This window comes from Dinoponera quadriceps, unplaced genomic scaffold, assembly GCF_001313825.1.
Source record: "Dinoponera quadriceps isolate SergipeBrazil2010 unplaced genomic scaffold, ASM131382v1 scaffold676, whole genome shotgun sequence".
In the NCBI taxonomy this organism is placed as follows: domain Eukaryota; kingdom Metazoa; phylum Arthropoda; class Insecta; order Hymenoptera; family Formicidae; genus Dinoponera; species Dinoponera quadriceps.
This window is the reverse complement of record NW_014554818.1, coordinates 780,707-806,859: the sequence shown is the minus strand read 5'-3', so window position 1 is coordinate 806,859 and position 26,153 is coordinate 780,707. Positions and strand designations below refer to the sequence as shown.

Sequence of the window (26,153 nt, the reverse complement as noted above, 5' to 3'; positions counted from 1 at the left end):
CTTTTCTTCCTTTCTTGTTCATTTTGGGTTCATTTTCTTCTTCCCTCTTCACTAATTAGAGTAGTTTAGCCAGCAATCTATTGTCTCGATGTTGCAAACACTATATGGTACCTAACAGATATATCACGTATATGTACGCATATGCGTATCTCGCGTGTACATTGCGTGCCAGATATATCACAAGATGGAGAATCTCACTCACGTTTATATGTGTAAAAGGAAAAACGTAAAAAGCGTATTACTGTAAAACGGGATAACGTACAATTTCGGAAGGAGAAGTTTGTATCTCGATAAGGAAACAACTCGTAATGTGTGTTAGTGTATTCTGAATGTTTAACAAAAACTGTATACGCTATCTCTGTACGTATGCGCACCAAGCACACGCAAACGGGGGGGGGGGAGGGTGGCAGAGGACTCAAAGACTGAAAATTCGAGGAATCAACTTGAGTCGCGCGCGTTTACGAGTTGATGCGAGAGGAATTGAAAGTGTCATTTTCGGGATTATTGTTTCGAAAATGTCGCGGTGGTCCGGATATTAATACTAATTACCGTGTATATATACATTTGAGTAGAATATATTTTTGTAATTTCGCGACGTATCGGCGCGCATGATTACGGACGAACTCGCAAACTTCCGCTTGCTTGTTCATTTNGGGGGGTTGCCCGTGGATAAATTGAGGAGACGCATATTTATAGTTTCGAAAGCTCGGGAGAACTCGGGGGTTCTTTTTCCCATTTTTTCCGCGGATTTTCTCGGCTTTTGTACCGAGAAAAATTCGCTTAGAAAAATTCGCGAGTATTCGGTTAAAACACGTCGACATGCGCTTTTTACCGTGAAGAGGGATGAGAGAGAGACCGAGAAAATCCGCGGAAAATTGGAGAGAAGAATCGGTTTTCACCGAGCCTTCGAAATTCATTTTCGACAATACGATCGTGCGTATCTCGCGTGTACATTGCGTGCCACATCAAATGTGTCGGCAGGACCGAAAGGGGGAAGGGAAGGGAAAACAGGAATATATCGATGCACAAACGGTCTCGCTTTACGCTTTGTTTTCAGTACCTGAAACTTTCATAGATTTAAATGACGATAGGTCGAACCCGCGCGCGAATCTCTCTCTCTCTCTCTCTATCTCTCTCTTCTTTAGAAGCCGCCGTTGTTGTGATTTGCGGATCGCGTGCAATATACGTTGTGGATCGTGTGTGGCGTCGACTCGGTGAGAATGCTGCAAATACGACAATTCTTTTCCCATGCCAGTGTGCGCGTACGTACAACGCAATTGATACGATTAAAAGAAACACACGATAAAAGATAGAGGAAAAAAAAGAGAAAGAAAGAAAAAAAATACAATTGGACGGTAGTTTTACGATGCTCTTTTACATAGCTAACTAATTGTTCATGCCGCACATTCTAGACATTTTCGTTTCCAGTGTTAACTTGTTGGTGCTGCTGTTGACGAGGCATTAAGAGCATGGAACTGTTGAGTAGTGCCTCCTAGCACGTTGAGCCCTTTGTGCTCCTGTGCCTTGCTTGCTTGAAAGCTCTAGCCGCTGGCCCAGCCTAGGCTAGCTGAGAGAGGTCGGCCGACAGATACAAAATCCTGAAACGCTTGTATGACGAAACGTTTCGGGAAAAATTTGCCGGCAGTGACGTAGGGGATATTTTTTAGGTGACACACGCGCGCGCGCGCGCACACATACACACACACACACACACACAAAACACATTGTGCTTTTCTCAAAGAGAGGCTCCGTGTGCTTACGCGTCGCAGCGAAATTACAAAAAGAGGGAACAAGTACAAAATTATTTTAGTACAATTTTCGCTGCAGAAAGGTCTGTCCTTGGAAAAAAAAAGTAGAAGAGGAATATAATCACGAGAGAACACACGCCCTAAGTTATGTATCTTGAACTATCTCGTAACTCTGTGAAGTGTGTGTCACCTACACTTGTATATAATTGTATAAGAAGAAGAAGTATATTGAATTGTAGCGGATACAAAATATCCCCGGCGTCACTGTGGACTGACAACGTTTCGTAGTTTCTGCTGAGTGTTTATATCGTGTGGAGGTACAAGCGTTTAAAATAACAGCCAGTTGAGGTATCGTATCCGTGTATGTACCGCGAGAACGACAACCCGATAACGAAGAACTATATTGTGCAACCATGCGTTTCTTTTCGTTTCCCCGGCGGCGTTTGTCGTCTCACAGATCATCGGCGAAAGAATGTCGGATAACGGATAGCAGCTGTGTACATACTCGCAACTCCCGATATATAACGTTAGATATTTTCATAAATATTTTAGATGCTTGTATCATATAAACTCGGAATACTCACGCGTTTCTCGTCCATTCTCAGATAGTGGACAGTGGAATATACATATATGACGATATAATAATCGTAATCAAGAAGTACCGATGTATTTTTTCTCTCACGGATATATTTTCTGTACATTCACCATTCTCTTCTCCCTTTGCCTTTTTGTTTTTTCTTTCAACATTTTTATTGCGTTCAACGAAATCGTGTAAGAGCTTCTTACGTACACTTACTACGTATATAACAAATAGAGCTTTACACTCGAGGTAGCAGTCGGAGAGATACATGTGTCATTGTCAAATACTAACGAGTTCATGCAACCAATTATTATGAAACGCGAATATTTTTAGCAAAATGAGAGAAGAGATGTTATTGATGCGAAAGGTAAGGAGGTCGCGTAAAGTAAATTCCTGATTTACGCATAAAATGAAAGTCTCATATATTTATATAGTATATTTTGACTTCATGATGTATGCTTCTAGCTTTGTATTTTCCTAATGTACCTGGTTAATAAATCGGAGTCAGACGTAGCGGGCAAATATCTAAACAACGACGAGGCTACGTCGTCGCATTGACGTTGACAGCGTATGTTGGTGAAAGAGAATTTTATATATTTATCTTACGTATATATCGCGAAGTCAAAGTGCGTACGTATTTATATTGAATATGAACTCTCTTTTTTTTGTCAATTGCCGTGTATGGAAATGTGCTGCACATCATCGTTCTCAATGAAGGAATAACGATCAAACCTCCTTTTACCTCTGAGATATGTGCATTGAACTTAAAAAAAAAAATATATCAAACAAAAGAATATTTTATTATACATATACTTATATACATATATATATACATCTATATATATATATATATATATATACATACGAACCATGCAATACACAATAATGTGGACACTATATAAATGCGTTACTCGCATAAATGTAATATACGTGAGATAGCGCACAGACTAATCGGAGGATTGAGGTATTCTCTCATTAACTCATTAGTTGATAGTTTAAATACTATGATATGTAGCAAAATGCTTGTTTTTATAATGTGCAGTTTAATTTAGAGGTGGAGAACACATTTTTTGCATGCAATGCACTATAAAATATTTATATTTATTTTTAAACGTTTTTATAGCTGTCCATCTTGAAATAATGTAAAGGTCGTTTCTATTGCAATCCAACCCCTATACGGAGGACAACGATAGAGCGAATATTATCCAGAAGAGATTTTGTTTTGCGGAAACTAAAATACATTCCACGTATAGACAGTTTGAAACAACAGAGCGTGTCCTTCTATTGCTCGTAAAGAATATTAATTTACATTTACCTGTTCGGCTGTGCCACAAGATCGCTTGACGTTGAGCCACATAGGGATAAATTGCAATATAGATCACCTGATTCTTGCAATGCAGTTTAATATAGTGTGTTCCATAATATTGAATGTATAAATATCAGAAAAGCTGTTTATCATCGGCAAAAGATTTAAAAACATGAAGTATAAGGCATCAGTTTAGGATTTTCTGTAGAATTTGTGGAAATCGAGCCGAGATTAATGTAACAGATTTAAGTGTTTATTCTGAAATTTCGCGATGAAATATTGTATAAAGCGCGTATTATAGCTGTATGCTATGATGATGTTATTAATAAATTTAGCGTTATTCTCTGTAAATTTATAATAATATTTATATTGCGTATGTTTTTGGCACTAAAAAAAGATGCAATAAGCTGTCGCAAAAAGAGTTATTTTTCCAAATTATACTTGAAATGTTACATTGATAGGATCGTGGACGAATCATGAGACATAACATATGGTCAAGGATGCAGGATATTGCTTAATTTAATTTCAACAAAGCTTAAGATGTTCGGTAATATTCATCTTTATTTCGATGCAGTTAAAAGTTCTCACAAAATATAAGTGTGTATCGTGATGTATTCAAATTTTTTATACAGAGACTGATACCTGACCTAAAAGAGTGTATATATTTGAGCTGCGATTAGTGATATACAATTGTATTCCAATACATTATTACATATATGATATACATTAATTATGTTAAATATATATTATACATACACAAACACACACATGCGCGCGCATATATATATATATATATATGCATAAACAAACAAAGAAACTATGAATACTGTACAATTGCATATATTAAGATTATAGTATGATTGAGTATTACATGTTTTTATGTAAAAATAAAGCTGTACACACATACACATTCACACAGAACCAAAATAAAGATTTATGTTATTCATAAAATGCCATATGAAATATACAATATATATTAATTATTTATTTTCAACCCGAACGCAGGAACTGTAAAAATAAAAATTCCTGCAGTTAGTGCACAAATTTCGTATATCGAAAAAGTGAGCGTAAAGAATGAAGTCCGTGCGCGTTACAGTCTACAGGCAGAATAAATAGAGGAATCGATTTGTGTTAAGAAAACTATACGATTCTATTAAAAAAAGAAAAAAACTTGACCTTTACTTGACTTTGACGCCTCCATCCAAAGTCAAACTGATAAGATTAGTAAATAGATCTTTTTAAACCATGCATCTTTTATCTAAAATATATTTTTTTTAATTGCATCGCATTTACGAGATATTCGACTGTATCCAGATTTTTCATCTACCCTGTATATGCAATTGTAAAAAAATAGATTTAAAAAATCGGCTCTACCCGCTGGTTCTGGATTAATGTAATAAGATAAGTAAAGAGAAGTAAGAATCAAGAATATAAAATACAATATATATAATACGGCACATTTACTCTAATATAATAAAATAAATAATATAATAAAAAATTACGCCAGCGGTGCTCGATATCCGTGTCGTGTTTCTCTTCGCACGGTTGATATTTTGAGGACCACACGTCACAATATCTCGCGTCGTTCTTCCCGCCCTTTAAAATTAAGTGCGACGTCCACAACAGAGTTATCCTCTGGAGGTTTTATGGACAGATCTTGATTCCCCTTCGGTTTTCTTCAATTGTATTGTGTAATCGTCGGTGGAGACGGAGAGAAACGCATTCGCCTTTTACTCATTCTGTGCGTTATCCACATCATGATTCTCTTTTTTTCTTTTTTTTATCAATGAATGTTCCGCCACGGATGCCGTGGAGCCTCCTCGCTAGATCCCAACCTTCGACTGACGACTTTGACTTCATCATTGTCGCACCCGGCAATCGTCGCAACGCATCTTCGTCGGTACTCTGCAGACTTTCTCAAAGTGCGCCTTCGCTTCTCTCTGCGCCTTTTCAGGTAATTCATAAGTTGTTCCGCGTTGACAAACATTCACTATGTTAAGTTCAGTGTCGTACTGAGAGAAAAATATAATTATTTCCGAGGACCAAAATACCCTTTTTTTATTTTAACCACAAAAATAATAGTAGTAATATGCACGTAACATTATTACCGTCATAATTATAATAAACACACTTATAACAATAATAATAACAATAATAAATATTTACTAGGAAAATAATTTTCTTGACCATTTTCGCGGTTAAAATGAAAAAAAGGATTGTTGTCTCCGAAAGTAACAGGATGTCCCCAAAAAAAATCTATATATATACTCACTTTGAATGATTATAAAGTCAGCGTTAATTAACATACATAGTTCATTTTCAAAATTTAAAAGAATCTACAGAAATGAGTCATTATTTTTTGTCAACGCCTGTTTTCAAAACCGATGACCGTTCTGCCCGAGCATTGCAGATAAGCAAACCATCAAGTATTATTAAAGTGAAATGATAAAATATACCACAGAATGACGATAATCCATGTACTGCTTTGAAGTACATTGATGTACTCGTTACCAAAGGCATCTGACACAAAAAGTACTCTGGTGAAGTTTTATTTTTACATTTATTTTCATACGATAGAAAACATCATCTTTACACTCGCACTTGTTCACAATTAATAGCTTGGACTCATTTCACGCTGCAAAAGCTTCGAAGTATCGTATAGATCAATCACATATTCTTTCTTTGTAAGCGCTCGAAAGCACGTTTGCAACGTGAAACGGGCCCTAGTTAATGTCTCTTGCTCGCAACTATTATATCATAAATCACCTTTTCGTCTCGTATTCACATTAATATTAAACCGTTGGTACATTGCAAAAAGATAACTCTTATCGATGGATTTGTACTGTACTTGTATACGAATGATTTTCGGAGCGGAGGACATTGTGTTACACAGTAACTCTGTTACAGTTACATAGTTGTGAGCACAACGTACATACACGAATAGTATCATTGTCGAGTCAGCGATACAGTGTTATAACAATATATATTATCCATTGACTGATTAATCATAATATTGTACAATTTATATTTATATACAGTTGTCTCAGTGGCCGATGGATTTCAGCGTACCAAACGGTCTTGCACGAGACTTGTTAGGCTGGATCCACTATGGATGTTGTAATGAGCCCTTAGCATTTTGCCGTAAGCCCTAAATTGTAACGTAATTTCTAGCAAAAAACGTACCCAGCGCTACTGGACGCTGCAATTCTTAAGATTTAAGCGTTGATGCTACTTTCAGCAGCGTGGGAAACGCCTCTTGTTCAGAAATTGCGCATTTTATTGCTTAGAGCAAAAGACTGGAAGATTAAGACCTTTTAACAGAATAGTTGAATTATTATTATTTCAAGACTACGGTTTATAACTCAAGTCTTCGTTTTCACTAACGCATTACGACCGTCTCGTGCCTGGAATTTTGAACTAAAGGGCCGTTTGTGATCGATAACAAAAACTGCTGAAAGAGAAAAGTAAGAAAAAAATGATAATTTAGTCGAATATTTAGCGAATAGAACATTGTCATCAAAATCACGTCAGCCACTCTGCTAGGTCTTTACTACACCTATCATGGATCCGGACATGAACATGTGATTAAGTGATACGAAACGTATACTCCTCCCGGCTAATCCGACCGCGAGTTTATCTACAGCGGAACAGCGATGATTTTCTCTCAATCAACAACTCGTTTTTCTCCCTCTGCCTCGGATCAAACGATGCATAATACAGCTCTCTCCTTTTTCCTCTCCCCTTCTCTCTCTCTCTCTCTCTCTCTCTCTCTCTCTCTCTCTCTCTCTCTCTCTCTCTCTCCTAAGGTACCCCATAAAATGTAAATCTTCTCGTGTTAGAACGAAGGCGCAGATGAGAGCGTGGCGAGCACCCACATTAAGAGCCTCGTCGAAGTTTACATTCCTAGTTCATCCACGTCGGGTGACTCGACATGCAAAGGGGATTAGGAGAGTAAAGCAAGTCCTATTGAGGCGGCCCGCTCATCATACCCATCGGCGGCATGCCTTGGATGCCGTACGGTCCTTGCGGCGGCCCCTGGCCGCCCGCCATTGGCGAGTGCAACTGCATCGCTGTGTTCTGAATCTGTTGTTGAGTGGGAGTTACTTGACCTGCCGCGGGAGACGCTACAACCTGTTGCACGGACGTACGGAGTGAATTTCGTGCGAGTGCAGGGAGCCCTCTTACCGCGCAAAGGGAGCCGTCGTGCGACGTGAGACTCGCCGATTCTCTCGACCGGAGTCCCGCGAGTATACGCGAGCTCCCTTCGCGAGACAAGGATCGTTTCTCATTCCTTGGCCCGACACGACAATGCCGTTACCTGCGATATGACCGGCGGCTCCGACGGTAACGTCAAGTTGGCCAGGAGATCCCTTACGGCCGGGAACAGCGAGCATTCCGATTGGTTGACGCCGTAATCGGAGAATCTCTTCAACTGTATAGACGCCGCCGCGGTCGCGGAGGCCGGACTGGGATCTCGTTTCTCCGCCAGTTGCGTCACGTTCGACGAGACGTCGTACACAAGCGGCAATACCAGCGACGGGGTTTCCCCTTGGTACGGTATGCCTATTCTCGTGATTTGCAACTGCGGAATTACAGGATGCGTTAGCGTTTTAGCGATCGATCGATCGAACATAGGTCTTTATTGAGGGCCGTTTGTTTTCTGTCCCTTCGCTGCGCTGACTGCGCTAGTTCAAGTGTGCATCGAATCGTTTTCTATCAGTCCCGGTCTATAATAGGTGCTTTAAGCTCTAAGCCTTAAGAAATTGATCAACCACCAGTCGAATGTGAGGAGAATAATCGACTATATTTCGTCAATTTCTCAAGGTTCAGAGCTTAAATTCTCATTGTAGACCCTGCTTAAGACGTTTATGTTTTCTTACTGTACAATTATCAGAACAAAAGTTAAATAATGAAAATGAGAGTAGCAGCTTTTTCAGATACTGAAGAGACTTTGCGATATTTATATGTTAATATTGGAATGTTTGTGTGTGTACTTACGAAGAATAAGATTTTGTTTCTACAAACGATCACGCCCGCCATGCCGGTGGGTACGATTGGCGCGGCGGACGGCGGGATGCGCAGGCACCACTGCACGGACCATTTCAGCTGCTGCTGCTGCAGCAGGCCGGGAATCAGCTCCAGTTTCATTATCTGCACGAAGTCCTTCAGCACGTTGAACGGTACATTGAGCATCTTCCCGAAACCGGACAGCGTGTTGGGCTTGAATGGCGGAGCGGCCGCTCGCGTGTCGAAGAATTTTTCTATTATCTACGAATAAATATACGAATAGGTTATTGCGAGGATATTCGGGCTGAGCGACGTATCATAAATATACGTCGAATGGGGTAGCGTCCTTTAATCACCTGCAACTCCTCCAGGGTCCATTGGTCCTTGTGTTCCGATAGCGGCTGAACCTTTATGTGGAGAGACTGCAGATGTTGCGGATTCAGCCCGACTCTGCATTGTAGGCTTTCGACTTTGAAGTGTACCACGCCAGGTTCGGTGCTGTTGATACCGATCAGCTGTAACAGTTTGCGCATCACAGGGGTGAAAATATAAATATGTGTGGAAAAAGATGAACGATAGAAAAAGAAGGTTAAATATTAAGTATTTTATATGAAGCAATTTAAATCCTAGAATATTAACGCGCGTCTCCGAGACGTAGATACTTTTTACTAACTTTCTCTCTCTCTCCCCTGTTTCTTACCCCACTTATTTCCCTCTACGTGACATGTTTGGAAAAATATATACATATATATCCTAAAATTAGATCGACAAAGCTTTCGACAGCTTATAAAGGAAAACGAGTAATTTTATATTAAATCATTTAATAATTTATTAACATAACGTCCGAAATTTGTGTTGATCTAATTTCAGGATGCGTATATGTCTACATGTCACTTATGTTATTAAAAAATCTTTGAGTTTTCCTTTTTTTAAATATCATACGTCTCCAAGACGTAGGTTTAATAACATAAGCACAGATTAAAAGGTTAGTATTCTATGGTTAAAAAATAACGCAAGCAACTTTTTAAGCTGAGTTTGGACATTTTCGCCATTAAGCCTCAACCATCACAACCATGATGGTGGATTTTTGGTACCCATAAGAAACAGATTTTTGTTATGACTTTTCCCTAAGATTTTAAAATAATTTTGAAAGGAAAGTAGCACTTATACGAAAAGTTTTCAAATAAAAAGAATCTTGGATATTAAAGGGTTAAACTTCCGTAGAGAAACGCTTAATTCGACCTCCGAATTAACGCCGCGACCTTCACGAATTTGTTTCCGATTACCCCCGACTACTTCCCAGGCAAGATAAATCCACGATGAGGTGTGGCAGCGGCACTAACTCTAAAATAAGCCAGGTTAAACCCAGCATGTGTTCTTACGCATTCGTCCGTCTGGATGAACCGTTGCAGTTGCCGTCGCATGTAGATGCAGCCCAAAAATCTCTCGAGCGGACACATGTCCGGCACCGGCAAGCCAGAGGGATGAGACGAGGCGCAACAGAGTACATCGAGCGCCTCGTGCGTGATCAGCGTTGGCACAGCGCCCGCCCAAGACCGCGGCGGCAGCACCCTGGATATGTGGCTGCCGGTCTTGTGATCGGCAGCTTGCGGGCTGTGCAGCGCCGCATGGCTCGGGCTCTGTCCGGGTCTCGCGGGAGAAGGTCTCGGCACGCTCGGGGATCCGGGCCAATTGGAAGCAGCTGGAGAAGCCATGCTCTGGGAAGACGGGAAAGGGCTGCCGTCGATGTGACCTGACAATCAAATCGTTACTTTAATTGCACTGTAATCAGAGTACATAGTTAAAAAAAAAATAGAAACATTTTGTACTTGTGTTAAAAGCGGTTCTTTTAAAAGCGGTCTACAATTTTTGGGTTAAACGTTTTTAACATACCCATATGTTGATCTAACATATTGTGTTTATGTTATCTCAATATATTTTGCGTTGAGTCAATATTCAACAAGTGTTGAAATAACAGTAAAGAATTTACAGCGAGGTCCGAGTCATCCCGAGTCACCTGCTATGAAGATGTCACGATCAAACGGCACGTTATTGCACACCTGTTTGCATGAAAGAGCCAGCAGGCGAATGTCCCACTTGGACGTTACTGCAAGGTCCTGGCGACGACGTTGGCATGAGACCAGCAGGACTGGGGACGTGCATCGGATTCAATGGACTGTTAGCAACGAGACCCGATCCAGGAGACGGGTGCGGTAACATGTTAGGTGTATTCGGCGGTAATGACGGCGGTGACGCTAAGTTGAACGAAGTTGCAGGACTACTTCCGAAACTTTGATGTTGACTGGCCTGAATTAGAAAGGAGAAATTAGTACACAGAGAAAGATCTCTGTACGGATTACACCTGATCATAACTGGACATTTTTTACCTGGGATATATTTGCAGTATGAGGACTGGCTGGTGTGTGGGGGTTGCTACCGGAGGGTGGTGTGAGAGGCGGGTGAAACCTTAAGCCTTCGCGTTGTTGCGCGGGTGACTGTGGTCCGCCTCTGTGGTGGCCCAGAAAACCCACGTTACCTCCTCCGCCGTCGCTGTCCATGGTGACCGGCGACGGTGGATTGTCGTCCTCCGATTGAGACCTCCTCCTGAATACTGCGCTTTCGTCGACATACTTGGATAAAAACGCCTACAATGCCAAATATATGATTATGTCGAACGAGTTCATTCGCTTGAAATGTTCTGCTACAGGGTGTGAAGCTTATCGCTTAACCATCACCACCTTGAATATCTTCTAAATGTGAGAGTAGGAGAGAGAAAGATTTATCTACAGAAATTGCATTGATGTATCAATGGTCATCACTTGGAATATCTTCTGTAAATGTGGACTTTTTCGCCTTTATCTAATCATTAATAAAAATATTTTTAATATTTTATATTTAATAATGTCCCCTTTTAATGTCTTCACTATTAAGTAGCGAATTTTAGTGATTACTTATGTAATTATTTATTTAGTAATTCCAACGTTATATAGTGACATTGATATGCCAATATACAATAGCTGGCATTTGTTCTTATATATGTAATTACCTTTAGACCCTGCGTAGGTGTAAATTCGTCGACGACGTTACTGCGGTCGAAGCGGCTGTAAGCCCCATCGCGTATGCTTACTAAACCTCCGCCGCGCAAACGTAGCTCCAAACAATACATCCCTTGATACGCTATTCTTACCAAAGTGACACTTTGCGGCATTATAGTGAAGGTTTGTACTGGTACTTGCGGTCTCTATAAAAAAAAAAATATATATATATATATATATATACATATATACGTGAAGAAGAAAGTGGTGTAAATCTGATTTAAAAGAAGACGCACGTATGTAAGCGTACGCATGTGGACTTACGGAATTATGCACGCATAATTGAGGAATCGTCGGCAATTTACTGATCGACGTAAGCGGTTGGAGTGTTTCGTGAAGTATATGAATGAGCTGCGCTAAATTCATGTGTCTGTTCAAGTGAGCCTCCAGCTGCTCTTTCATCAGAGAATGCGCGTTAGGCACTGTATTTGTCGGACCTACGAGTTATAATCGTTTTTATATCGAGAGTTTGTCATCATTATAATCCGTCTCGATCGAACATTCCGGATTGAACTGTTAACTAAAAAAAAAAAACTCACTCTTCCCGAATATAAGCTTAAAGGCTTTGTCGCTTATACTCCATTGCACGGTCACAGTTGCACCCTGGTTCGGGCCGTACGCAAGAACGAGTTTGCTATAATTGTAAGACTTAATACTAACCATGTTGCGTAAATTGTACTTCTCTGGAATAAAAAGCAGAACCGTCGAATTACAAACTGTGTGATTAACACCCGGCGTTGTATACCTGCTACATGACGGACTGTTGATACACGTACCCATCTTAAAGTATTCAGCTAAATCATGAACGATCGTATACAGATGCACTATTTGCGCCCAATCGTTTAATAAGGCATCGACAGTACGAGAAACGGTATCGGCTGCTCCCATCTCGTACTGGAAATAGATCGGTCTTCGCAAACCTGTCAAGTCCGTGCAATTTGCGTCTAATGATTAGCGTGTCACAAATGAGAGGGGGACACAATGGCTGCGTTCAAAAGGACACAATGGTCGCACAACGGGTTGAGTAATTCACCAGCGTAATCGGTCTAAATTTACGGATCTAACGGTAAAGACCGATAATCATCATTGCTTTCCGTTCCGCTGAACGCAGCCAATGTTTTCTTACCGGAACCGTTGCTGTGATACCTTGTTCCTTGGAATGACTGCTGGAAAGGGGACTGCCGTAAAATACGAATTCCGCCGTCCAAGTTTTCGCCATGCCTTTGCCCTGCACTCGAATCGAAACACTGAGAAGCCTCTTCAGAAGGGCATACCAAGCGCCACTCGTAGCGATACTTGGCGACGGCGCGGGCAACTGAACGAGCTTCAGCACCAACGCAGTGGCGTTCGCCTCGATCTGCAGCCCTTGATGAGCTATCTCTCGTTTACTCAGCTGCACATTAGCAATCAGGGACGAAGAAATTAATAGATGGATGAGGGCGATTCATGAAAAAGAAGGGAAAAAAAAGAATTGATTATCGTCGAAGGGATTAATGAGAAATTGAGACCTCACCTCTTGCGCCAAAGTGACGAACGGTATTCGCTCGTCACACAGAGCAACGACATGCGCCAATTCCGGGATGAAGTAAGCCGGATGCTTTGGCCGTCTGTTCTGCGATGTCCCTGCCGCGTCTGTCCTGCCCCCGATCCCGGTGCTTCTACGTTTGTTGCTCGTCGTCGTCGTCGTCGTAGTCGTCGTCGTCTCCACCACTTCTGTAATGCACCCCCCATCTTGATCATTATTCCCTAAAAAATCCGCCCATTAATCCCCCTAAAAGTAGCGAAACAGTATGCCAATACCACACTGAATGTTGCCAGATGTTAATTATTATTTATCCGCATACACACTCTCCATATTATATGACATACTTGTAAACCAGCGATCGGGTTTTAGTAGGCATTAATGTTAGAAGTTAGCGTTTAACACATTTCCGTCGCAGGCTGGATTATACGTGACGCATGATAATGAAACGTGACAACAACACCTTGCACAATTGCTACCGACATTGGGACGACAGTGTGGTTAGTGCGAGCAAGCTGGCTTTGTTATTTGCCGCAATATTTGCATGCAATATGGACAAATGTACGTTACTACTAGCGGATGCGAAAAGGACGAAAAATTTCTGGAGATCATTGGAAGAAACGTCGCAAGCACAAGGCACCAGATCATTCGTAAATTGTATCACACTACCAGGACATATTGCAACTGGTAGTTTTAACTACACATACTTGCATATTTGCTTCATGCCAATATATATAATAGTGAGAAATAAATTATACTTTATGAATACATGCATATCTAGACAAACGGTCCGGTGTTAGTAATTGAAAAATTTTATATGATGTTATGCCAGCAATATTGTGGGCTATTAACACAACTGTGTTGACTGAAATATATGCGAGTTTTAAAGTGAGATGCCGTTTACAGTGAGAGAGAAGCAAATTATGAATTGAAAACAATTATATCGATAGATATCGATAGTTTCCATTTGTACGTATATAATTTATAGGTATAATTTCATGTATAAGTGTACGTGTACATATACTTATTATACTTATCTGCGTTACATCATTATATGGAGAACATATGTGCGCATACTCACCACTGTCGACGCTCGTAAACGGGCCATGAGTAATGACGAAAGTGTCGAACTCAATGAGGCTCTGGACCTTTAAATACATTTTCGGTATCTCCGTTTCTATATTGTCATCGTGTGGGTCATCTTCGACGGTGCTATGCTTCACCACAGCGAGATAGAAGGTGCACTCTATCTCACAGGGCGAGCTTTCTTTCTCTTTAAACGCGACGATCTAGAATGAAGCATATTCGCAGCCCACGTCACATCGACTGTAAACGACCATTACTCGATATTACACATACCAGTATAACCGTAGGATGTCTGTGCAATTGCACGAACATCCGATGCCTACTAATCTTGGACATAGGATGGTCCGGATGATGCAAGATGGGCAAACGTTCGTGGGAAGTGGCCGGTAGATGCTGCAACGTCTTCTCGCAACGCCTCTGCGTTATCCAAAATCTGTCGCGAAAGTATTCGTCAGTTGGTTTGCTCGGAGAATGCGACCAAATCGGTGAGCAGTCTGACAACGCAGATTGGCGACAGATCGAGTACGATCTGTCGATAGATCTGCAGTCATCTGTGTCCGCGATTTGCTGTTGTTCTATCATCGACAGAGCCTGCTGAGGGAATCCGACAGCAGATTGCCGGCAGAGAGCGAGCAGGATCTGCGATACGTTCTATTTGAAAATATTGGAACGACGAGTCCTGTTTCTGCCGTCAGTCTGTCGTCATACTCTGTCATCAGATCCTGTCGTATCTCTGCCAGCGAGCTGCTTAGAAAGCTCGCAGCAGACACTGCGCAAAATCTATTTTGTAAGTTTAGCCATCTAATCAACGAAAACTCCGTTGCTGTTATATATTCGCACCTCAATTCCGATATAAGTGACGGTAGACGCGAGTGATCCCCGTTCAAAGCCGCAGTCAGCTCCGGTACGAGAGGCGCGTCGTATTGAGGAACGTGACACTGAAGCATACCGGTATGAGTGTCGACTGTGACCAACAGGAGCTCGGCGCGCAAGCACGGTTGCAATATTGGCACTGACAAAATCGCGGGAGATCCCGCCAAGGTACCTGCAAGCCCGATCATTTATAATTGTCATGCCAGTCCAATCAATTACGAGGAGAGAGAGAGAGAAGAAAGAGGCAGAGATCCTCAGCTTACATTCAACGTCTTTCAGCATCGTCTGCAACTCTTGCTTCAGTTCGGATAAACGGCTTCGTGTCCGGATGTAAATTGTATGAACGAGTAAACATTCCATCGACAACTGGTCCGACCTGATGGCTCTGTGTGCTATTTCACTTTCCTGCATCGCGACACCAATGTTCTCAATGTTCGACGTTAACGTTGTTGTATTCGAGAGAGAGAGATTAAATGTATGTTACTTTACCTTACTGCCCAGCGACGGGATATGTACAACCGCGAGAGGCCTTGCGGGATCATGTTGGTCCACTTGAACGGTTAATCTGTATCCAAGTTCCGATCGTGGATCCTTACTCGTTAATTCCCTGAAAGAGCCACGAACATAAAGATTTTTGAAGTGCCGTACGATCTCTCCTTGATGGATTTTCTCTAAATATGATACATGCGTTACCCATCGCTATTACCTCCAATAAGATATGGAGAGACACTTGCCAGCCGTATAATCGTCCACATGAATGTGATCGTCCAATCTATCCCGAATTAACCTTAACGTTTGAGAATATAAAACTTCTAATTGTAACGACTGACAGAAGTAATGTAATATATGATACACTTCTGATAATGGATTAGTGCTTTCGGCTAATCGTGACTGAATGACCTGCCATGGAAGGAAATTCCGTTAGTTAAACATCTTACGGTGTAATTCAAGTTTCCTCAATTTTGCCACCATGTAACAAAACAATACCTGATGCACGTATCGAGTTTGTAACGGATGCACCAATGCCTTTCCGTCACCGGTTTCCCTGTCCGAAACCAGAATCTCCAATTCCAGCAGTCTCCACGGGACTGCCGGCCCATCGCCCATAACTGTAAGAGACACTGAGAATTCTTGCTCGACAAGGAATGTTACTCTCCCCGTCTCGATCTGTGTATTAAGAACAAGAGTGTGAGCATAAAACATCAGTCGCAATACCAGTAATATAATTCGATGAACTTAATTAACGCACTTATCATTGTTACTTGTGCCTTTACCTTTAAATTACGCATCTGCGGTAACAAATTCCCAGTGACCAGCCTGTGTTGAATGACTTGATTCAGCCTTTGCAACGTGCTCCTCTTTTCCGCAAGAGTAATTGGATCCGGCGGCACTATTTTTTCCTACTCACATATAAAGATACACTCTTTCAAATTACATACATACGAGGGCATTTCAAAAAGAAAAAAATACACTTACCCGAATGCAGGCTGGTAATCTACCATATGTACCAGTGGTGAGTACCTCTACGGCTGCAGGAATATGAAAATTTGGTAACCTGGCATGCACTAAAGTTTCACGAGCCATTCTTGCCAATATATCTGCAGTGTCCACAAAAAGCAACGACTGCTTATCCAAGAACGCCATAATATGCTGAAATGAAGGGGGAAACGAATAAGATTGTGAAATTTGGCTGTGTGCGTGAGATTGCAGGATGTATAAAAATTTGTCTCACCGCAGATTTATCCACTTTAGATGCACTATTTGCCCATTTTACCAATGCCAATAAACGGACATATAACTGTCTTGTTCGAGCAGAAAAATTATAAATTTCAATTTTGCGCTCCATATCGGTTTTACGGGGTAATCTAAACAAGCCAAAACAGGATTCAAAGACAGATGACATTATATACACATATCATTGGATTGCATAGATTATCAATCGCATCTGGTACGTACAGTTCAGCAAGAACAGTGAGCTCATGATATGTTCGTTGTATGATAAAATCTATGAGGATGCCTAAGGAGATGGATCCTCCGCGATTGCCTTCCTGCGGTATATTGTTTGTAACAGGAGTTTGATGACCCTCCAAAGGTACCGGTGCCATTTTGATACCCTGTTTCAATACGTTAGTATTTAGCCGTAATGTATCTATACCTGCAAAAGTCGCATATATTATGTATAAAATCAAACACGTAACTTATACAAAATAATACAATGTAAAAAAAAAGATGATAATTCTAGAGTATATATAAAATAATTCTACAGAAGGGGAAAAAGAGAAAGAGAGAGAGAGAAAGTACATCAAATTCTATAAATCAAACTTACTTTGAATTGTATATATCGTCTAATTAAAACTGAGAGGATAATTCCACATTTTTAATCTGCCCAACAATTACATCGGCATGTAAATAGCTGGTGTTGTCACATTGACGCCGCACGATATCCAGCATAACTCAAAAGCGCTATTCACAGTTCCGTTAATCTTGAACTTGAAAATTAACGTCAACCTCTGCTAGCAGCAGCTGTAACTTGATTCAATCAAGTCGATCCCTTTGTTATTTTCCGATACACGTCCTGAGACGCACCTACGATAGAAATGAACGCATGCGGCACGCATGAATCAACATTCTCGGTCGTTCTCTTCAACTACACGATGCTCGCGCTAGAACAGAAATGACCATAAAGCCCGTATCAAATTGAGAGAAATCTTAGGGCCGGCAGGAGCCAAGAACAAATCCAGATTTGACTTTGGAGACGTCGTGCGGTGAAAGCGCGAAACACGGTACTTATGTGTATGTCATGCACGCATATGCTAGTGTATTTGCCCCAAGAAACTATTGGAACTATACTCTCTCTCGTAAGTCAGCGGCACACGTTGTTCGTTTCGTGCTGGATTGTTTGCTGGATGGAAATACTGCGTTTTGATTGGTGTATTCATTTTTGAAAATGCACCAATCAGAACGCAATATTTCTATCCAGCAAGCAATTCAGCACGAAAACAAGCATCGTGTGCCGCTGGCTTTACTGGCATCTGTGCTTTCCTGAAATTTTGGATCGGAGAAATCATATTTTCTCGGCATATCCGTTTTGAAGCGTTCCCCGTGGATATCTCAAAACTGTAGAGTCGGATTTTGCAACTAGGCCCTCCAAGAATTTGTAATGTCTTTGTCTGTTCTTTATAGCTGTACTGCTGAACTAATGAAATAAGTTGAAGTAAGAAAACGTACTTATCTCACTTCAACTTATTGCACTAGTTCATCAGTGCAGCTGCAAAGAACAGACCAAAGGAATGCGGATTAAAGGATGGAATTTCACCAATCGAGACGCACGAAGAAGAATATGCAGTGCGATTGAACACGACAGCCTGCGTGACGCTACCTAGAGAAGTTGAAGGTAACCAAAATGATGCGGGGTTCGAGTCTGCGCTAAGTGATTTAAATCTCCGCCAAACTGAATTTGAGTCTTGACCAAGTGAGTTGTTACTCGGTGGCAGTTTTCGTTATTTCAACATTTTCAATATTTCTTTTCATTTTTCCACATTTCAAGATCACAACATTTATTGTATCAGCACAGAAAGTTTATTTTAAGAGGAAGAACCTAATAGAATGGGTGGAATTTTGCACTTATTTGTTCTTAGAGAGTGAGTGTGAGTTGTTAAAAAAATGGATACGGAAATTTGCGGTTTTCTGTATGTTAAGTCGGCAGGACATAGATATATCGCACAAAAAGTAAGGAAAAAATCTTTGGTGTCATCAAAAGTTTGGAAACGACTTTGGTGTTCTATAAAGAAATTAGGATCCGGACTTGGCGTACAAGTACAATTTGACAGTAAACTCGGTTATAGCAGTAATGTTTCGAAGCAGAGAGAGAAGGACAATTCTGTAATAATACCGCCAAGTGCCATCATATATCGCATTCATTCCAAAACAAAGCAATTTGCTTTTGGTATATCACAAGGTAAAGAAAGGAAACTCTTACTGTCATTGTCCGCCAATTCAGAAACTGAAACACAGCGTTGGATGGAAAATATTAGATATCTATTGAATCCTAAGAGAGGTTGTTGCACAGGAAAGTCATACAATATATCTATGGTCGATAATGCACACTCAAAGGCAGCAGGATTAATTGGTCATTATGATTAACGCATATTTATTTTAAAGTATTGTGATAATTTAAGTTTATATTAATTTTACTTTAAATATGTTTCTTCCCAAAGGTTTATATGGGAGTTTAACTGCTACTGAAACAGGAGTATTCATTAAAAGTCCTCAAACTGATGAAATGGTCAAATCTTTTGAATGGAAGGAATTTGGCCAATTTCATTTAATGACAGTAGGTCGTCCAGAAGATGTAAAACGTATTTGTGTATTACACACGACTAAAGAGTTTTGCTGCGGTATTGGAGAACTCTATTTTTTTTGTCTTGAAGCCAATAAATTATTACAAGATTTAGTAACACAGGGTCGTGGTCCAAAACATAAACAAAGGTCTTTGAATTTTAATGATGAGGTCTGTGAAGTACCCAAACAACGTAGTGAACTTATTGGTCCTTTTTCACAACAAAAAAGTAATTTGTTGTGTATAGTGGATTTAAAAGCAGATTGGTATGTGTGTTATTGTACATAATGTTATATATATACAATATTAAAATAGTAAACAATTATATTTTAAAATAATATGTGAAAATTATAGTTTTAGTGCATCAATACATAATGAAGATATAGAGAATGTGTATCAATCAATACCTGCTAATTTGACATACAACGAGGAGTCAGATACTTATAATTATGGAGCATCTAATATATCAATCGCTTCTGGAATTTATGAAGAAATTGTAGATAATATATGTTCCATTAAGTCAAAAACTAATACTTCAAATGTATATGAGGATACAGATACAATTCTTTGTAGTCTGCAAATAAAACCTCCACCACTGCCACCACGACAGAGGCAAAAATCAGAGCACATAGAGGAAGTGAGGTATGGCTGGTATGATTAAATGTTAGTTCAACTTAAATACACTTGTGTCCTTTCCGGAAAATGTATTTGATTAATATAACTTTAAAATAATTTAAAATAATTCAGAATCGGCACTTTTTTTCTTTAAATCAGGATAAATGCAAAAGAATATTTTTACACTGAAGTTTGTGATCTTGAAGAAAGTTTACAAAGTACTGAAGTATATACGCAGAAAACTACACTTATAGACACTTCCAATTATGTTCCAATGTCACCACAATTCAGAGGTTCTAAAACGTTTAAATCAGATGCTACTGGAAATGCAAGACAAGATGACTATGTTATTATGCGATAACATATATCCTGTAAGTAATTTTTAGGAAATTATAAATAATGTTTTATAATCTTGAATATGAATACATGTAGATAAAATTGCCACCTCCCGCCCTTCACACACACACACACACACACACACACACACACACACACACATGTAAACATGCGATATCTATTTTAATTTACTAGTCTCAAGTGAATTGTTATTCTCTGTATAATTGTCATATATTTTACCTGCAAATTTAATAATAAATATGAGCGTATGTACACACATATATAACTATAATATGATATATAATAAAAATGACAATATAACAATATAAGAATTAGTTTACTTTTGTCATTTTAATGAATATATCTGTACTTGGCGCTGTGACAAATCTGTTTATAACATATCTGTATGAAGTTACGGTCTCTTCGCAAACATCGATTTTGTAATTTCGCAAAATGCCAATGAGTCCAATTTTGGCTTGAAGAATACCCATTCGTTCACCTGTAAAGTATCATCAGTTTAAACTTCGTTTTCAAGTATTTTCTTTAACGAAGGCAGCTTTTGTTTTAGTAGAAATATATAATTATTTATCCATGCATGTGAGTACAATACCTCACATTTATATATTTTCTGCTATCTATGTACATATATAATATCTCTCTTACATTCTCCAATTAATTGAATATTAAATTTACTTACCGATGCAATTTCTTAGCCCATATCCAAACGGAAAGTAATGAGTTTCTGGTTTGCGAAATCTCGTCGATGAATCTCTCTGGATTACAAATTTCTGGTTGAGGGTATATTTTTGTATCATGATGAAATGCATAGAGAGGTATAAGAACTTTCTGCTTCTTTGGCACAGTTATATTAGTATTTTTGAAAGTATAGTTTGATAATATCTCGCGTTGCAGCGAATGTGGCGAATATTTTCGCAATGTCTCTAAGAATAAAACGATTTTTACAGAATAGCACCAAATCAATTAACTTACCATCAGATGCGTTACAGCATTATTATTTATGAAATTGTTTAAGTATACTCCCTGATATTTTTTATTAGAATAAAAACAAGATGAATAAAGTTTATCACAATAAGAATTATTATATTACGTTATTTTGTTGGTTATTATTACGCAGATATTTGCATTCTAACAACGAACAAAATCATGTAACATAATAATTTTAGTTATTCACTATTTATTTATATCAGTAGTGTATAAAAGTGTATTCTGTAAATTTAAATATTATTATGTTTACCTTTAAAATCTGCATTTAAATAAGATATTGCGTTTATATCGTCATATTGTAGTTGACCGTTATTTTTCGCATACGTGTCCAGTATCTTTTTCCGTAATTTATCTTGAATATTTGGATGAGAAGCTAGTTCATATAATGTATTACATATCGTCGCTGCAGTGGTCTCATAGCCTGCATAGAGAAACCCCAACATTTGCGTACGCAGAAACTCATCCATTACATCTGAGCCTAAACATGTACATGAATGTTTACTTTATTATGTTCTACTTCTTTTTCTTAAAATAAATTATGTATACTAATTAAAGCTCCTTTTTTATTCCATGATTCTTTTATAAGATTTTTTAAATTTGTGAACAGTTGCGTTCGGTTATCATAATAATTCAATTTCAAATCAGATTGGTATTTTTTACAAGTAACACTTATGTTAACATATTAAATATATATATATACATATGTGTGCGTGCGTGCGTGCGTGCTTGCGTGCGATCGTGCGTGCGTGCGTGCGTGTATATGTGTGTGCGTGTGTGTGTCGATTTGATTAAAGTATAAAAAAGTTTTTACCAATGAACTCGGAGAGTTTTCCAGGATTTTTCTTTAATTCCATCAGCAAACCTAATATGTCAGCTTTAACGATAGCGTGTTTTTTTCTATATTTTATGATATCGGAAATAAAATTGAGAAACGGTGGTGTTACTTTACTATTGCTGCTGAGCAAGTAATCAATCCATTTGTACAATCGTGGACATATGTCTATCATTACTGTTTTTATTAGCGTACCCCAGTATGTGCCACAAGCATTATCAGTATATTTTAAAAAATCATTTTCTTCATAATTTTCTCTCGTTAAGGTCCTCATATTAATACTCATAAGATTAATGCCGGTCATGTCAGCAGTTAATCTTGCCGCTATATTGCCACAATTTATTATGTTATTATTCTTCGATAGTAATTCTTCTAGATAATTGTCCAAGCGTTCCAGAGATTCTAGCATCATATGACATAATTCTTTAAGTTTGCTGGGTGTAAAAGCCGACGATACTTTCGACCTAATGATATGTGCCACTGGTACATTCGCATGAAAAAGGAACTGTTTCAATGGCTCCTCCTGCGAAGATACCAATTTATTCACTTAAGTGACGCAATAAAGAAATGTGATGATGATTATTATTATAACGGATACATACTTGTAGGGAACTGTTTAAACCTCGGTTAGGAAATAACGCAGAATCCTTAATAAAAACATCTTTTATATGTTCTGGATCTTTTATGATCAAAATCTGTTCCCTTATGTGAAATATTCCTACGAATGGTGGTCTCTCATAAGCATCGTATATATTCCTCAGGTACTTCTCGACTGATGTTCTTCCAAGTAGAACCTCCTTCATCGTACCAAAAAACATTGTGAATGGAGGTCCAGGTATATTGTGTTTCTGCCAAAAATTATAAGTCGCAGTTAAATAGTAACAGAGCAGGCAAATAATTGACCCGCATAGAATTCCAACGATTCCCACCATTTTGAGCCTATGACCAAACATTTATTATAAGTTTTGCCTCTAAATCTTTTGGTTGAAAATATTTTTAGTTGTTTACGTTTAAATCTAACATTGTATGACATACGAATTTTTCTATACACTATAAAATTCTAGAAATTGTAACATTTCTCATAACTTGTGTAATTATATCCTGTATTTATGTGTGATATTTGATATATTTATAACTTGGTATATTTACGCTTAAAAAAAAATTGTTACGTTTTCGCATTAAAATCGCAAACTGAGAGCACACTTCAACCTGTCCTACCTTATGTTTATATCGCAATTTTGTATACGTATAACTAAACGACATAGTTACGTAAGAGAGATAATCGGCTAATAAATAAATAAAAATGCATATACAATTATAAGAGTAGGATAATAATGCTAAATAAACTTTAGACAGGAAAAGTATTATCTTAAACAGTTATGAAATCTGTTGCGATAAGAATAATCGGGTAATTAATTTTCCACCAAGTTGCATAAATATTGCATGCATATCACACATACCAGGAACAACATTTAAATTTGTATTTTTACTATGGTAATATGTGACGAACTGAACACACTCACCGCAATTCACTATGCCATTTGCTATAAATATCTGATAACATTCAACAAGAAAAGTTTTAACGATAGCTGTTCGTTAGATATGTATGAAAAATTTTTAACTTATATTAAAATGTATTAACGCATGAGTAATTCCTGCCAATATATATATGGGTAAGTGTGATGTGGATATGTAGTGAGTGCAAAAGATATTCGTGCCGAAATGTTTAGAATAGGTTTTTAATAAAATTATATTTGTGGAAGAAATGAGCGTTAATCAATACTTCATTAAAAATAAACATAATCGATGATATATATATTTCTCAAAATTATGAATCGTTATTCTCTATACACTTGTCATATATTTTGCCAGTAAATTTAATAATAAATATGCGCATGTGTACACACACATATAACTATAATATGATATATAATACAAATGGCAAGTCAATATAACATTCTAATAATTAGTTAACTTTCGTTATTTTAACCCTTTGCGGTCGGTCCCCGTAGCGGGAGCATTTTCAAATCGTCGTAGAAATCGGTGTCCCCGCTATAATTTTCTTCCAAAAATTATAAGTCGCACTTAAGTAGTTATAGAGCATGCAAATAATTGACCCACATAGAATTACGATTCCTAACATTTCGAGGCTGTAACCAAACGTGAACATTTTTTTTAAGTTTCGCCATTCAACCTTTTGTGTCGCAAATATTTTTAGCTGTTTACGTTTAAATCTAACATTGTAGGAGATAAATACCTTTTTATACACTAAAATTCTAAAAATTCGAACAGTTCTCAAAAATTGCGCAATTATATCCTGTATTCGTGTATGATATTTCATATATTTACAATTTGGTATACTTACGCTTTAAAAAAGTTATTACTTTTTCGCAAGATCACAAAGAACTGAGAACACGCTTCTACCTGTCCTACCTTACGTCCTGTCCTACCTTATGTTCTTATCGCAATTTTATAAACGTATGATTAAGTAAACGACGTGGTTACGTATGAGAGATAATCGACTGAAAAGAATTAAATTTGTACATACAATCACAAAATTAAGATGAATTTAGAATTAAGAATTAATGCTGAATAAACTTTAGATTGGAAAAGTATCAACGTACATAATTACTACCAAATCTATTGCAATAAGAATAATCGAGTAAGATATATTTTCCTCAAAGTTCCATAAACATTGCATGCATATCAGACATACCAGAAAAAATATTTAAATTTATACTTTTGCTATGGTAATATATTACGGACTCAGCATACGCACCGCGATTCACAGTGCCATTTGCTACAAATGTCAGATAACATTGAATATATAAAACGTTAACGATAGATGTCCGTTAGATATGTATGTAGTATTTTTAACTTACATTAAAATGTATTAACGCATAAATAATTTCTGTCAACATGTGCATATGTATGTGTGCATATGCAGTGAGCGCAAAAGGTACTCGTCCAGGAGGGTTTAGAATAGGTCTTTAATAAAACTATATTTGTAGAAAAAATGAGCTTTAATTAATACTTCATTAAAAATAAACATAACCGATGATATATATTTCTCAAAATTATTATAACAAATAAAATTTTACAATTGATATGTATTGTCACAAGAGTCGAGTAAGAAAGAAATATCAAAAGAGCGATATATATTTTGATCATGTATGAACCAAATAGACGTCATAAGTTGGACATCAGCAGACCGGACGATAACGTCGATATGTCACATCCACTAAATGACATTCATGAGGAAATTTTTATTTCGTGAGAAATTTATGCTTTTCATTTTCGTCAATTAAAGAATTTTAATCTTTTGTAGTAAATGCGATTATTACTTAAATCAGATGCTACCGGAAGTGCAAGACAAGATGACTATGTAATTATGCGATAACACATATCCTGTAAGTAATTTATGGGATATTACAAATAATATTGAATTACATATAATATTGAATTACATATAATATTGAATATGAATATATACCAGGTGTACCGGTATGAAGTGAGCGTTTTTTTGTGAAATCAAAACACTATTTTTTAATGGGAAAGTAAAAAACATTTTATTCAAAGTATTGGCCATTGCTAGTTACACATTTTTCCCATCTTTCAGGCAATTTGTGGATTCCACGCCAATAAAACTGTTCGTCTTTTGAAGCAAACCAATTAGTCACCCAATTTTCGACTTCCTCGTAGGAATCGAAGTGCTGCTCAGCCAATGCGTGTCCCATCGATGAAAACAAATGGTAGTCGGAAGGAGCCAAGTCTGGTGAATACGGCGGGTGGGGTAGCAGCTCCCAGCC

General features: G+C 38.3%; 5 protein-coding genes across 9 annotated transcripts in view; 2 read left to right on the top strand and 3 right to left on the bottom strand.

Moving 5' to 3' along the window:
• Positions 1-3,835, top strand: part of LOC106742142 (tetraspanin-1) — a 46,163-nt gene extending 42,328 nt beyond the window's left edge. For both annotated transcript variants that reach the window (XR_001374245.1, XM_014614816.1), the window contains one exon: positions 1,429-3,835. Coding sequence is in view for 1 of the 2 variants with exons in the window: in XM_014614816.1 (XP_014470302.1) it covers positions 1,429-1,454 (26 nt within the window). In the remaining variant the exon portion in view is untranslated. The remainder of the gene's footprint in view (positions 1-1,428) is intronic.
• Positions 3,836-6,175: 2,340 nt separating this feature from the next.
• Positions 6,176-17,897, bottom strand: LOC106742141 (mediator of RNA polymerase II transcription subunit 14). 2 transcript variants are annotated; one of them, XM_014614811.1, is made up of 25 exons: positions 17,544-17,897; positions 17,174-17,372; positions 16,950-17,082; positions 16,694-16,867; positions 16,492-16,617; positions 16,205-16,384; positions 15,924-16,117; positions 15,707-15,824; positions 15,481-15,622; positions 15,185-15,389; positions 14,618-14,777; positions 14,340-14,547; positions 13,250-13,449; positions 12,883-13,129; positions 12,513-12,656; positions 12,276-12,419; positions 12,001-12,173; positions 11,688-11,882; positions 11,029-11,286; positions 10,702-10,948; positions 10,024-10,394; positions 8,998-9,156; positions 8,633-8,902; positions 7,953-8,216; positions 6,176-7,765 (listed from the first exon to the last, which is right to left on the bottom strand). In XM_014614811.1, exons 2-25 carry the CDS (start codon positions 17,320-17,322, stop codon positions 7,598-7,600), a joined length of 4,629 nt encoding a protein of 1,542 aa, XP_014470297.1. In that variant the 5' UTR covers positions 17,323-17,372; positions 17,544-17,897; the 3' UTR covers positions 6,176-7,597. The 2 variants fall into 2 exon arrangements, with proteins under 2 accessions (XP_014470297.1, XP_014470298.1); XM_014614812.1 differs by having other exon boundaries at positions 17,174-17,331.
• Positions 17,898-18,348: 451 nt separating this feature from the next.
• Positions 18,349-23,693, top strand: LOC106742180. 3 transcript variants are annotated; one of them, XM_014614887.1, is made up of 6 exons: positions 18,350-18,374; positions 18,473-19,346; positions 19,435-19,822; positions 19,911-20,198; positions 20,331-20,542; positions 23,106-23,693. In XM_014614887.1, exons 2-5 carry the CDS (start codon positions 18,881-18,883, stop codon positions 20,530-20,532), a joined length of 1,344 nt encoding a protein of 447 aa, XP_014470373.1. In that variant the 5' UTR covers positions 18,350-18,374; positions 18,473-18,880; the 3' UTR covers positions 20,533-20,542; positions 23,106-23,693. The 3 variants fall into 3 exon arrangements, with proteins under 3 accessions (XP_014470374.1, XP_014470373.1, XP_014470372.1); XM_014614888.1 differs by lacking the exon at positions 23,106-23,693 and having other exon boundaries at positions 18,349-18,374; positions 19,911-20,219; positions 20,331-20,343; XM_014614886.1 differs by lacking the exon at positions 23,106-23,693 and having other exon boundaries at positions 18,351-18,374; positions 20,331-20,810.
• Positions 20,806-21,609, bottom strand: LOC106742182 (probable cytochrome P450 6w1). Its single transcript, XM_014614889.1, has 2 exons — positions 21,205-21,609; positions 20,806-21,006 (listed from the first exon to the last, which is right to left on the bottom strand). Exons 1-2 carry the CDS (start codon positions 21,332-21,334, stop codon positions 20,840-20,842), a joined length of 297 nt encoding a protein of 98 aa, XP_014470375.1. The 5' UTR covers positions 21,335-21,609; the 3' UTR covers positions 20,806-20,839.
• On the bottom strand, positions 21,742-23,367 carry LOC106742105 (cytochrome P450 6B5-like). Its single transcript, XM_014614738.1, has 4 exons — positions 23,353-23,367; positions 22,947-23,192; positions 22,324-22,867; positions 21,742-21,990 (listed from the first exon to the last, which is right to left on the bottom strand). The coding sequence occupies exons 1-4, from the start codon at positions 23,365-23,367 to the stop codon at positions 21,743-21,745; spliced, it is 1,053 nt and encodes a 350-aa protein (XP_014470224.1). The 3' UTR covers position 21,742.
• Positions 23,694-26,153: the final 2,460 nt, after the last annotated feature.

Coding starts and splice junctions, on each gene's coding strand:
- LOC106742182 (XM_014614889.1), bottom strand. CDS start 21,334: ATGCATTTCATCATGATACAAAAATATACCCTCAACCAGAAATTTGTA. Junction 21,007..21,204: donor TGGGCTAAGAAATTGCATCG/GTAAGTAAATTT, acceptor GATACTTTACAG/GTGAACGAATGGGTATTCTT.
- LOC106742180 (XM_014614887.1), top strand. CDS start 18,881: ATGGATACGGAAATTTGCGGTTTTCTGTATGTTAAGTCGGCAGGACAT. Junction 19,347..19,434: donor AAAGGCAGCAGGATTAATTG/GTCATTATGATT, acceptor TTCTTCCCAAAG/GTTTATATGGGAGTTTAACT. Junction 19,823..19,910: donor GTGGATTTAAAAGCAGATTG/GTATGTGTGTTA, acceptor TGAAAATTATAG/TTTTAGTGCATCAATACATA.
- LOC106742105 (XM_014614738.1), bottom strand. Junction 22,868..22,946: donor GTTTAAACAGTTCCCTACAA/GTATGTATCCGT, acceptor GTATCTTCGCAG/GAGGAGCCATTGAAACAGTT. Junction 21,991..22,323: donor AAAACTCTCCGAGTTCATTG/GTAAAAACTTTT, acceptor GTACATGTTTAG/GCTCAGATGTAATGGATGAG.
- LOC106742141 (XM_014614811.1), bottom strand. CDS start 17,322: ATGGCACCGGTACCTTTGGAGGGTCATCAAACTCCTGTTACAAACAAT. Junction 16,868..16,949: donor CTAAAGTGGATAAATCTGCG/GTGAGACAAATT, acceptor CCTTCATTTCAG/CATATTATGGCGTTCTTGGA. Junction 8,903..8,997: donor GGACCCTGGAGGAGTTGCAG/GTGATTAAAGGA, acceptor ATTTATTCGTAG/ATAATAGAAAAATTCTTCGA.